Source organism: Microtus pennsylvanicus, chromosome 17, assembly GCF_037038515.1.
Source record: "Microtus pennsylvanicus isolate mMicPen1 chromosome 17, mMicPen1.hap1, whole genome shotgun sequence".
Lineage (NCBI taxonomy): Eukaryota > Metazoa > Chordata > Mammalia > Rodentia > Cricetidae > Microtus > Microtus pennsylvanicus.
In genome coordinates this window covers 23303199-23316278 of record NC_134595.1, presented here as the reverse complement: position 1 = coordinate 23316278, position 13080 = coordinate 23303199, and the positions used below count along the sequence as shown (strand labels likewise).

Here is a 13080-nt window from a genome sequence, read left to right as displayed (position 1 = left end):
AGATTTATTTATGTTTATGTGGTGTGCCTGTATTCACGTGCAGGCATGCATGTGTACCATGCTTCTGCATGATGCCCGGAAAGCCAGAAGACAGTGTTGGATCCCTTGAGACTAGTGTTACAGAGAGGCCTGTGAGTTTCCCTGTAGGTGATAGGAACCAAACTCAGATGCTCTGTAAGAGTGGGAAGTACTGCTAACTGTCAAGTCATCTCTGCACCTTCGAATGCCTTTTGTTGGTTTGTTTGTTTTTAAACATATGTGATTATAGAGTTCTACATTTTCTGTTCTGTTGAGTGCCAAGTGTGGTGATTAAGCAACTGAAGGCAATTTAAGATGTTTTTTTGTCTTCAGAATATTGAGGGAACAATACTGAGAGGCTGCAGGTAATAATTATGTGCTCTATACTTCAAGAAGATAGAGGGTTTGTTCCAAAAGTTTGATAAATGTTTTGAGTGTTCGAGGGGATCCATACGTGAACACCCAACTTGAACTTCAACTATTGTACAGTACTCTGCTGATATGAACACTTTTATGTTATTTCTGCATCGGTTAAACTGTCTACGTGACCAAACCCACCAAAATGTTAGGCCGCTAGAGTTCGTGGGCTTTTAATGTCCAGCCTTCTGCATGGCTGTCTGTGCATAGCTAAAACTATATTTAGTTCTTATAATGAATTTTTAAACTACTCCTAGTAATACTTATGACCAACTCATCTTTGGGAGTCAGTGATGGCTTGTACAAGTTGTTTGATGTTTTTTTAAACAGGCGAGTCCCAGCTGGCTAAAGGAGGCCATTTCAAGCTGTTCTAACTTAGCATCATTCTCCAGCTAAAGAAGTAGAGTGCTTCCCCAACCTCTGAAGTATTAGCTGAAATCCCTTTCAACTGCTTCTATTTATTAACCACCTGCTGTGTCTTTTTAAATGCCACCCTCTCCGCAGGGTTGCGGATGCTGAGGAAGAAACACGAGTAGCTAGAGCACATATGTGCCTGTGTGTAGCACACTCTGCTTGGTTACTCACCAGTAACCAAGTGTCTTTTTACCTTAGTGAGGACGTTTGCTAGGGAAGGCCCCAGTTCTGCTGCTTGCCTCCAGACCATAAGGATTTCTTGAGAGCAGGGTTTGCCTACACCGCCTGTTGCAGCTTCTCTGCATCCCGGGTACATTGAACACCTCCTAGCAGCATTCCAAGTGTTCCCCGCAGTGCCTTCTTTGTTTCTTCTGCCATTGAAACTTCTAAAAAATTGACAGATAGAGCACCCCTCTCAGCAAAATGAAAACAGCAAACCTCCCAAACCCACTTCATGTTAGGCACTATATGATGTGCATTTACTTGCAATCTTTTGTCACAAATTTTCCTGGACTGGAATCAACTGTCTCTGCCTCCCTTTATTCATTGTTTATCTATTTATCTGGGCAGGGTCTCTACTCCTTGCTGACCTTGCCCTGGTTCTTACTCCTATCTTTTGAGTGCTAGGGTTAAGACCACTAGTTGTGCTTTTGTTACTTAGGAATTGAATCTTTGCCCTCTTACAAGCTAGGCAAGTACCTACTCTACCAACTGAGCTGCATCCTTATCCTCTTCCACCACGTTTCTTTTACCTTAATATTGTAACTGAGTTGTACGAGGATGGAAAACACATATCCACTGGTTAAAACACGGTTGGTATCTGTTCTAACTCTGAATGAACAGTGCTTATGTTCCTTGGCTAATAACTGAAGTGATAGAGTTGGTGGAAGGAGCCCCTTAGCATTTACTCGGGTTACTAGTGCCATGACTACAACCATTTTTGACAGTTTCAAAAAGAGATTGAGGGAGCTAGAGAGATGGTTCAGCAGTTAAGAGCACTAGATGGTCTTCCAGAGGACCTGACTTCAATTCCCAGCATGCACATGGCAGCTCACAACTCTCAGTGCCTTCAGTTCCAAGGGATCAGACATGTTCTTCAACACTGACACCGCAAAACAGCCAAACACAGAAAATAAATACTTTTAAATAAAACACCCTGTGTGATTTTGATTATCTTTCCTTACAACACCAGCATTCGAGTTAAACAAAGTAGTGACATTATACCATAAAATGTTACTGAGCATCTTGGGTTCAAATTTTCCTTAGTAGTTGTCCCTGGACGTTTTTTGTTTCATTTTGAAGACAGGAATTCTCTGTGTAACAGTCCTGAATATCCTGGAACTCGGTTTGTAGACTAGGTTGGCCTTGAACTCAGACACCTGCCTGCCTATCCAGAGATCAAAGGCCTGCACCACCACACCCTGCTTAAACGGGGCTTCTAATCCTCCCTTATTGGACTATGAAAGAGTAAGCTCTGTGGTGTACAGTTCTTGTTGTAGAGCCTCCATGGAAGGATGGCTTGGTTTGCACTGAGAAATTGTGCTTCATTCACTCTAGCCTTACAGACTTTATTGGCTTTCTCACTGGAGTGAAGGGGGTCTCAGGGGCTGTTCCTATGATGTTGTTCGTCAAGCTGCCCCATTCTTATTTAGCTTATTAAGTATTCTTTGAATTACTGTGCAAATGCATAACTACCCTAACATTCACATGGAATTATCTGAATTGGCAGAAACATTCCATAGGTTATAGTGCAGTTAGTTATATTTGGATATTTAACGCAGACCAGTGCAGTTTTGAAAGGTGACAATATCCCACCCATGCCATTGGTTATTATGTTGTGTTTCTAAAAATAAAAGAAACAAAAACGAAACCCACCTCCAGCCTGATGTTAACTTTTCTGGCTGTGGGCACTGGATACCTAATGCATTGCAATTGGAATTTACATCCTGCCTCTATTTGTTTCTTTTCCTCTTGAAGTAATAAATTCCGTTACAAAAGCATCTCAGGGGAAGGGGATTTATTCCAACTCACAGGTCAGGGCATATCCATATGGCAGGGAAGTCAAGGCAATAGGAGCTGGAAGCCTCTGGTCACATCAGAAGCGGAGAGTGATGAATGGTGAGTCCCCTGCCTAAGATATGGTGCAAATGGCAGCTAAAATGAGCCAGTATACCTGATCAAAATCGTCCCTCGCTAGCATGCCCAGAGGCTCAAGAAGCCCACACAGTTGTGCCTGGAAGCTGCTTCCCAGGCAATTCCAGATCCCATCACATTGACAGTATACACTAACCTCATAAAACTATGCAAATTTAACTTCAATACCTGACATCTTGGGTTTCATTATTTTATCCAAAAGAAATGATAAGGTATCCTTTCCCACCTTGCCTAAGTAACCTTAGGTTTCAAGTAGCCCTTAACAGATACAACCAGGGAGTGCTTTAATAGTCACTCATACTTTATAGGGATAATTCAACATGACAAGACTGCTCTCTTAAATGCTGGGCACAATCAGAACACCTCCATGCCATCTGAAAGATTTCCTTATGGCTTACAGGTGAAAGGTTTCCATAGGGAAGATCCAAGAACCCAGAGCCTTCTTCTCTTTATTTTTTTTTAAATTGAATTTATTGAGCTCTACATTTTTCACTTATATTTTTTATGCCAGTCATTGCAAACACTCATAGGAATATATTTATAGAATCATTCATAGCCACATGCAGTCCCAACCTCTGCATATGTCAGTGTGCAACGGCTGCTGTTTTGATCACTTATTACTTCTTAGGGTGGCCATAAATGTACCCCTGCTATGGCTGCCAAAGGAGCAATTGTGTCTTCTCTCTCCATAGGAAGGACATGATCTCACTAAATGTTAACTGTTTCCCCCCTCCCTTTAAACTATCAATATCATTTTTTGTTAATAGAATGTAAAACTGTTTTGTGCCATCAACAAAAGTCATCTTTCTTGCTCTCTCAATTTACTTCCTTCATTTAGTTCTCACAGTCGTTAGGTTTAAGATTATTTTCAGAATCTTGATGTTTTTCTGTGAGTCACCATCACTTAGTCATGTATTGAATACATTTTAAAAATATATATGGACATTGTTTTTAATTATGCTAAGATTTCAAAACAATTATGTGTGTGGGTCTTTTGCCTGCATGCCTGTCTGTACATGGACCCCTTGTGAGCAGTGCTCAAAGACGATGTGGGATGTCCCTCTGTATGCTATAAATATGTTTCATTACTATTAATTAATAAAGAAGCTGATTTGGCCAATAGCCAAGTAAAATTGAGCCAGGCAGAGATACAGGGAGAAAAAAAGACAGAGTCAGGGAGATGCCAGCAACCTCCAGAGAAGCAAGATGTGAGGTAACAACACGGACACGCAGCAATAAATAAATTACTAGAAATGGATTAATTTAAGTTGTAAAAGCTAGTTGGTAATAAACCTGAGCCATTGGCCAAACAGTTTGTAATTAATATTAAACCTCAGAGTAGAGATTTGGGAATTGGCAGGCAGGAGAGAAACCTCCAGTATGCAGAGAAGCGAGAAGAGGGTGTAAGATTCTCCGGAACTGGAGTCTATTTGTGAGCTGTCATGCAAATGCTGCGAACCAAACTCAGGTCCTCTGGAAGAAAAGTCAGCACTCTTAACCAGTGAACCATCTCTCCAGCCTCAAGCTAAGTGTGTGTGTGTGTGTGTTTGTGCGTGTCTGTGTGTGTGTGTGTGTGGTTATATACACACACAGACACGCACATGGGTTCCCATGAAAGCCAGAAGAGTTTGTCAGGTGTGCTGGGACTGGAATTATGAGTGGCTATGAGCCCAGTGTGGGTGCTAGGAACTGAACATAGGCTTTTGTGGAAGAGCAGCAAGTATTCCTAACCACTGGGTCATCTCTGTAGTCCCAAGATACGGTTTGGAAGTTGTTATTCTGTCAGACCTGACGAAAGTAGAACGTGAAATTGTTTGATGCTGTGACTGGGTCAGAGCAGTTTATTCCTCCTGAAATTTGATTTTAGAACTGCATGTCCACATTTTCCCTTCAGGTATGATGGTATCAGTAACGTTTATCTCCCTAAGATAGTCTCTGCCTGTAAATCAGTCTCGTGAGTTGTGATGAAAGAAAGAGTGGCAGCTGGAACTATGCTCTGTGGCTTTGTTGTGTGACCTTTGCACTCGCTTGAACTGACTGACTCCCTGGGTTTCAAAGGGGAGCCAGTTTACAGCATTCCTAAGAGAGTGAAGAGCAGCCGGGCAAGTAATGTTTCAAATGTGCTGGGGCTTGTATTTTGCTTTTACCGTAAATTTTTAATTATTATTTCACATGTGACAATGCAGTATCCTTTTAGTCAACTCGAGGAAGCGTCTGAACATGTAAAGTGAAGGAAGCAAACGGCCCCACCTCTTTGCTAACCGCCAGGCAGACTCACAGGTTCTGTGAAAACAGGACAGAAGGCTTTGTCTCTAAACTCGCGCTCCTGTTCTGGTTAAAGAGATGGATGGTGAAGCCAAGGCTTGGTGTGGTACTACAGTTAAAGAAGAGAAATTTTTTATGGAGTCAGAGGAGGCCTCCCTGACAAGGAAAACTAGAACTTGGCCTGGAAGTGGAGTGTATTCTTACTATGTTCTCGGTTGTACGTCCGTCTGCTTCTCTGTTGAAAATTAATTTCCATGACGGGTGTTGGTGGCGCACGCCTTTAATCCTGGCGCTTAGGAGGCAGAGGCAGACGGATCTCTATGAGTTTGAGGCCAGCCTGCTCTACAGAGCTCCAGGACAGGTTCCAAAGCTACAGAAAAACCCTGTTTCAAAAAACCCAAGGGAAAAAAAATTGACTTCCATATCAGAGAAAGTGATTATCTTAACACTGCCATCACATGGGTGTAAGGTATATTATGTAGTCGTTGTAAAGTATGGAAATTGCCACTGAAATCCTTAAGCTTTAATATCCTACAAGAAGTAAGATTATAGTTCATCACCTCTGACAGTCTCATTTATTTAACTATTATACAAAGAAGCCAAGACAATGTTTATGCTTCTGGGCACTGTCCAACACCCTAAAGCCCTTTAACACGTTTGGCTTGAGGATGTCTTAGACATTTGTTCCAAAACACAGTCCTCACATGGTAGAGATCCTTCATCTTTAGTGCATTGTACTTGACAGTGGGCAGTAAGGAACAACTGCTTGGTGGGTTTTACAACACACATCGCACAGTCTCTCTGCAACCTGATTTATAGAAGCAAGCACACTTGCTCTGCATAATGTTTGGGACACCCTGGTGCTGGGTCTCTCGTTCTTAATTCTGGTGTCCTTTTCCCCAACCCTATCCCTGTTTGTAACAGAAAATCGGGCAAGAGTTCCTGCCTGAGTTTGAAAGAGAGACGGATTTGCCAATGGTTTTTGTAGAGGTAACCTCTGTATTTTCAGATCTGGAGCCTCAGATCTGTTTAAGAAGCCACAACATCCTGCCTGTTCAATCTCTCCAGACCATGTTTTTATCTTTGTGAGCCAGCTACCACCAAAGAAGCTGTATTTGTCTTTCTTCTTGATAGTTTTCAACCTTTATGGTCTGTTTTATTTCCTGCCTCTGACCTTGTTTGGCCCCAATTTTCCAAAACACAAACATAAAGCAGTATAAAAAAATGTAGCCTGGCCATGTTTTAAATAAATCTAATTCAATAATGGGACAAACCAAAGGTTATAATGTTGTTAGAAACAATATGATTTGCCATCAACTTATCATATATTAAATTAGCTCTACCAGAGGTCCTGACTATAACATTTGCCTGACTTACGTCACTATTATGGCCCTGAAAAAGGGGTTTACGTATACAAGCTGTTGGGTTTTCAAGGGATGATTCATACCCCCAAGAATCACAACTGTTGGGGGACCCAGGGCAGGAACTGAAGAGAGGTTCTGCACTTGAGTGCTCCCCTCACCTTGACGTCTATGCACAGTGGGTAATGTTTTAATAAGTGAGCATTTTATTAAACAGTGCATTACAATATGTAGCGCCTTGGTTTGTGAAGAGTCTTCCATTTATATCTCTCATTTGATTTACAGAATAGCTGCGAGAGGTAAATATCCCTGCCTTACGGAGAAAGCTAAAACACTAAGCAGTAACACGAAGTGGCACTTGCGCCACATGAAAAATTCATAAATGCAAGCCAGTGTCCATAATCTTTTTAAAGTCCTGCGTGTGTGTGTGTATGTGTGTCTGTGTGTGTATAATATAATATAATCAAAAATCCCTATGTGTATGTATGTGTGTTTGTGCGTAGTATAGTCAAAGGCCCTTTAAGATGATGTACAAATTTTGTTTATCCTTCTGAAGACTCGTATTTGTTGATAAGGTCGAAAATGTATTCACAGCATCACTGATGGCAAAAGGCAAAACGTAGATGTCACTGTCGTCAGTGTCTGTCTGGAGAGCCGCTTCGTTAGGTTTGCTTATGCAGTACAGTGTTGAGCATTATGACTGGCTGTCTACCTGATTGCAAAGAGGGCATTTCACATAAGAATGTATCCAGGCATAGGCTGTATATCCACAACAAACAATTGCTTCCCATCCCTTTTTTGGGCGCTTCTTCCAGTCAGAACTTGCTCCAAACAACATTAGGTTCTTAAACCTAAAAATACAATGAATATATATTGATGTGTTTGACCTTTAAATACCTGCCCAAACATGGAACTGTTTATATATTTCTTTGTCTGAGTAGGTGTGACAGCTACCTTTTTTTTTTCAGGTTTTGTGATGAAGGAACCTGTACAGATAAAGCCAACATTCTGTATGCCTGGGCGAGAGATGCTCCCCCGACCCGGCTCCCCAAAGGTACATCTGAAATGTCTTGTATGTCTTACTAGTGTTCATCAGCGTATTAATGGTCCTTTCTAAAAGGGTCGTATGCCTGTGAGCCACATTGCAGTCTCATCAAAGTGCCAGCCTCACCTACTTTGTACTGAAAGGTAGCTGGTCACTTTTTCTCGCCTCTTTGCTAAGTAGTTTGTTCTCGAAACAGCTTGGATTGAATTAGAAAATAATCACGTGTACCTCAGGTCACCTTTGGCCTAAGGCACATTGGCTCTTGACAGCAGGAACATTTCCTGAGCCAAGAGAGCCCTGGAAATTAAATAAATTGCTGTTTCAGCAGCAATAATATGTTTTAAGTCCTGGAACCTAGATATTTAATGTAATGTCAAACTTAGCTAGCTTCCCGACTTTACCTGTAAATTGTTGATAGAAGCATCTCTGGTGTCTGAGTGAATAGTGAGATGCTCTCTTATTGCAAAAATGCTTCAGAATATTAAAAAGAGTGCACGGTTTGTCTATGGGATACATGTGCTGTGGTGAGAAGTGGATTTTAAGATGCACACGCCCTACCCTCCCTCCCTCCCTAGCTCATGCTGTCACCATTAATTGCATTGCTTCAAATCAGCGAGAAATCTCTCTGCCGTTACCTTGTGGCCACCAACAGGCTTAAACATCCTGGAAGGTCTGTCACAGATGTGATGACATTTTGAGAGCACATGCATTTTCTCAGCCTGTGAATAGTAGGTATATTTTAAACATGTTGCTAACAACCTCCACATGAACAGTAAGGGCATTCATTGATGCCTGGATTGTGTGACCTAGCTAGTAAGGCCATTCACCAATGCCTGGATTGTGTGACCTAGCTAGTAAGGCCATTTACCAATGCCTGGATTGTGTGACCTAGCTAGTAAGCGCATTCACCGACGCCTGGATTGTGTGACCTAGCTAGTAAGGCCATTCACCAATGCCTGGATTGTGTGACCTAGCTGGTCTCCTCTGTGTCACTTTTGAAGACCCTGTCTTCATGTGGAAGGGAAAGTAGCCACTCTGAGATACTTCTAAGATTCTCTTTCCTACAACCACTTCAAAAAGGTAAATATTAATGTTTATTAAACAGAAATAGAATCTTCTTATATGTTTGTTAAACAGCCAACAGGGACAGAATTTTGTCCCACTGTTTCTTTCCCAGTGAGTGGTCTGTTTGGTTAAAGGACCAAGGACCCCTCTGGTTCTAAATTGGGAACTCAGAATATAGATTCTTTTAGAGTTTTGGTTAAACATTCTCTGGCCAATGCAGCTTCTTTCATCTTCTGTGTGCTGATTTTATATGGTGGAAGTCATTTTGTGCCCCGAGAGTTTCATGACCAGCAGCACAAAATGACTCCTGACTGTAACGCATGTAAGCCCCAGCTTCCGTCATGACGGTTTGCTTGTTTTATAATGATTTAGGTGTTGGATTCAGAGTTGGAGGAGAAACTGGAAGTAAATACTTTGTCCTTCAAGTTCACTATGGGGATATTAGTGCTTTTCGAGGTAAGTTTTGAAGTGTTGGAACTGAGCAAAATGTTCAATACTTTATTACTTAAACGAGGTGGGCTATTATCCATGCAGTAAAATGAAGGATTGCCCATATATTCTGCCAAGCAGGGGTAATTGCCTTAAGTTGCTTTAATTTGCAACTGCTGAAGGAATGGCTTTGTTTCTAAAGGTTATTTCCACAATGCAAGCTTCCAGCCTGCTATGCTTTCAGTTTTGCTGGCGTCCAATGCGTTTGTCTGACCTGCTTGCTCCTATGCCTATCAGAAGTGTCACTCAGTGCAGGCAATACCATTAGAAAGCACAGAAAGGACCTACTGGCTTATTTACTTTATGGTGAGCAAGCCACAGGGAGAGTGAACGGATTCTGCAAACCATCTGGCCACTGCTGAATTTCATGCGTAATTCGCACGGCCGCTGCATGCACTCCTCCACGTCCTCTGTACTGAGGCACTGGTCTCAGTCCCTGGTTAGCATACGAAGTCATCCGACACAAGTATCTCTACCTGTGATCACTGGGCATTTCATTAAAACGCCCCTTCTCCTGTTAAAGAACCATCCACATGACTAATGGGCTCTGTTCCCAAAGCAACCAAAGGTGGTATTTCTTATTTGCTCTGGGGCTTGTAGCGAACGCCAACTATGTTTTGAATTTGTGCTCGTGGTTCCATGAGATTGTAAATAGTAACTGAGTCCTCATTGGCTTATGACTGTTTTCCTGTCCTGGGATGACATACTTCCTCCAGAATTCCATAATGTGATATGTAGAATAACTGACCAGACAAATTTTCTTCCTCAAACACATTTGATTTCCATCCAGTAACAAGTTCTAGAAGCAAGTGTCTGTCTGTACCTATGAAATACACTCTAGAGCAGTGGTTCTCAACCTTCCTAATGCTGCAACCCTTTAATACAGTTCCTCATGTTGCGATGACCCCCAATCGTAGTTATTTTTCGTTGCTACTTTATAACTGTAGTTTTGCTACTGTTATGAATTGTAATGTAAATATCTGATATGAGACACCTGTGAAAGGGCCATTTGCCCCAAAGGCTGAGAACCACAGCCTCAGAGCTTTTCCTGAGAGATCCCCCCATGTTGTAGAGAGACTCCCTAGGTTCTCAGCCCTCAGAAATGGAGCACCATGTTGTCTTCCTCTAGAAAAGTAGTAATTTTATATAACTGAACACTTCTAATTAGACATGTGATCAGTTAAATGAGAACCTGTAGACCAGTGTACAATCCTAACTTACAAACAAAATTTGTGTGTATATGTGTATATATAAACAAAAACTCCAGTCACGACAAAATAGCTTTCCATCTCTGCCCCATAACCTGCTTGTAAATTGCCAGCAGTTGAGATTGCTGAGACAAGGTTTTGCTGCAAGCAAAGGAATAAAACAATGTTTGTGTTTGAGAAACAAAGCCAGAAACAGTTTGCTCTGGAATGCTGCAACTGGCCTCGGTCAAACAGGCAGCTTCTGGTGCTGCCTATGGAACACTAATGGAACTTGTGTTTTGGAAATGGCAAGCAGGCTGTCCCTGAGGCCCACAGCCAGACCAGCTCAACCCTCCCACACACACGCAAACCAGATTCTCTGTCCCTCTGTGAAACACTGAACTTTGCTGTCAACATAATTCCTCAGAGATTTTTCTCGAACTCCTGACAGAGGCTGGTTGCATTCCTCAGAGAAAATGGATGATAGGCACTGATGATTGAAAAGCATGACACTTTAATAATTTAATCTCTTACTGCTGACTCATTTTAGAATTAGTGTTAATATTAAGGTAATAATGTCCTGGTATTTTAATATATAAGCAAACAACTTTTCTTACTGTAAAAGGCAGATGGGAAATTTCATGTAGTGGCTTCTCTCCTTTCTAGTTTTTCCAAAAGAAGCTATATAAAAGGTATAAAGACAACCAGCATTAATATTCAGAGAGCTTATTATAACATAAAATAGTGTATCACTTACTCTAATAGAAAAGTGTAAAAAATAATTCCCATAATTCATTCAGTGCCAGTAAATACAATCTTGTCACATGGTATAGAACATTAAGGGAGCACACAGGAGAGCATCAAATCTCATTGAAATAAGGAAACGGACGTTTTCCATTTATTGAATTGGGGGGGGATAGGAGTTGAATTATACAACTCAAGACTACCAGACTTGGGTAAGCCTAATACAGTTTGAGAAGCTTTATAAATTAATGTATTATTTTGGAAAATGATTTTTCCATTTCATAAAGTTTGTCACTTAATATATTAAAAGTTTTCTAAATGATGAGACTTTGTTTTTAAAATGAGCTCCATAGTCACAGTTGTGTGCAATTAAAGCTATTAACATGAAAAAATAGACAATTAGCAAAACAAAAGTAAATAATAACATTTGAACAGGGTATCTGTACTTATGTGTGCTTGTGTGCATAGGTGGACCGTGAGGAAGAAAGATAAGAGGAAAGAGCTGATGAGCAAGAAGGGGCTGTGTCAGCACTTTCTTTTAAAATGACATACATGTCTTTACAATACAGTTTTCATCCCATAGTATTTCTTATTAATTATTTTTTTAAAATAATGATCTTTTCTCATTTTACATTTCAATCCCTGTTTTCACTCCCTTCCCTCCTCTTGCTTCCTCCACCTTCCCCCTCAGCCCCATCCACTCCTCATCCTTTTCCTCCTTAAGTACCTGCCAGCTGAGAGCAGGTCCCCGTGTATGAGTGTATGCGTGTGGATAGGCTCAGGCCCGCCAGAGTCCCCAGCTTTTGTTGAAACAGGTTCTGTGCAAAATGCTACATTTCTCTTCATAAACAATTAGAAGAGGAGAAAACAGCGTCTTCTACTTATGAAAGTGCATCCAATATGTGTGGTGTATGTATAGCTGTGCCCAGAAATGCATGAACATATGAAAATCCACTACTCTGATAGCAACGTCAGTGAAGATTGGAACTTTACGACTTAAGAACTAGGGATGATATTTTCTGTATGTTGTAAATCAAAAAGAGTATAACACTCCCAGGAAATTTCGGTTTCCTCCTGAAAAGTGGGGAGATATTTGGCTTAAGCGAGCCAGCATTTTTCCCCATTTACAGAAAGGACTTCTTAAGAAACAGACCTCCCACAATGATGGTAAAGAACCTCCTTAAAGGGGGGAGGACCTAGGACTTACCACTGGGCAGGGAACCATGACTGCTCTTTGGACTGGAGAGGGAAGGGGAGAGGAGTGGGGGGAGGGGGAGAAGGGTGGGAGGAGGGGGAGAAGAATGGGAGGAGGGGGAGGGAAATGGGAGGCTCGGAGGAGGTGGAAATTTTTTTTTTATTCTTTTATCAATAAAAAAAAAAAGAACAAAGTAGTTCCGTTCTCAGCCCTTCCTCTACCTGGAAGATTTCTGGAGCATATATCCTACAGATAGCCTTACGTCTGACTTTTACATCGCCTTTACATCCTTGATTAAACGTTACGTCTTCCACAGGGAAAAAAAAAAGAACCTCCTTAAATTTGTGGGGCCATGATTGACAGTCAGGAAGCATAAACTACAGTCAGAAAGTCTTAGGCTAGAATCTCTCACAGTAGGAAAAAGATGGCATATGAGTTCTGTGAGATCGTATGAAAAACTTGTTTTGTAACTGTACCAAATATTAAGCTGTAAAAGCTTCATCAAAAGTCACTTAGCTTTTTGAAATGCCATGCCAGTCCCTGGCAGGCATGGGCTGTTGCAGGGCACTGCTTTCCTGCCAGCCAGAGTTTACTCTCTCAGTAGTGCAAACACAGAAGGAGTGTGTGCACGGAAAGTCATAGATGAGCATGCTATTAATGGAGGCTGTAGAGAGGCAGAAGCATCCACGTCAACCCAGGGAGGCGAGGTGCGGTTTGGGGGAGGAG

The 13080-nt window shown here is 41.5% G+C and overlaps 1 protein-coding gene across 12 annotated transcripts in view; it reads left to right on the top strand.

The window, feature by feature from the left end:
* The window catches only part of Pam (peptidylglycine alpha-amidating monooxygenase), a 299077-nt gene that overhangs the window by 178261 nt on the left and 107736 nt on the right, over positions 1 to 13080 (top strand). For all 12 annotated transcript variants that reach the window (XM_075951994.1, XM_075952000.1, XM_075952003.1 and 9 more), the window contains 2 exons: positions 7598 to 7683; positions 9112 to 9195. In XM_075951994.1, coding sequence (XP_075808109.1) covers positions 7598 to 7683; positions 9112 to 9195 — 170 coding nt within the window. The remainder of the gene's footprint in view (positions 1 to 7597; positions 7684 to 9111; positions 9196 to 13080) is intronic.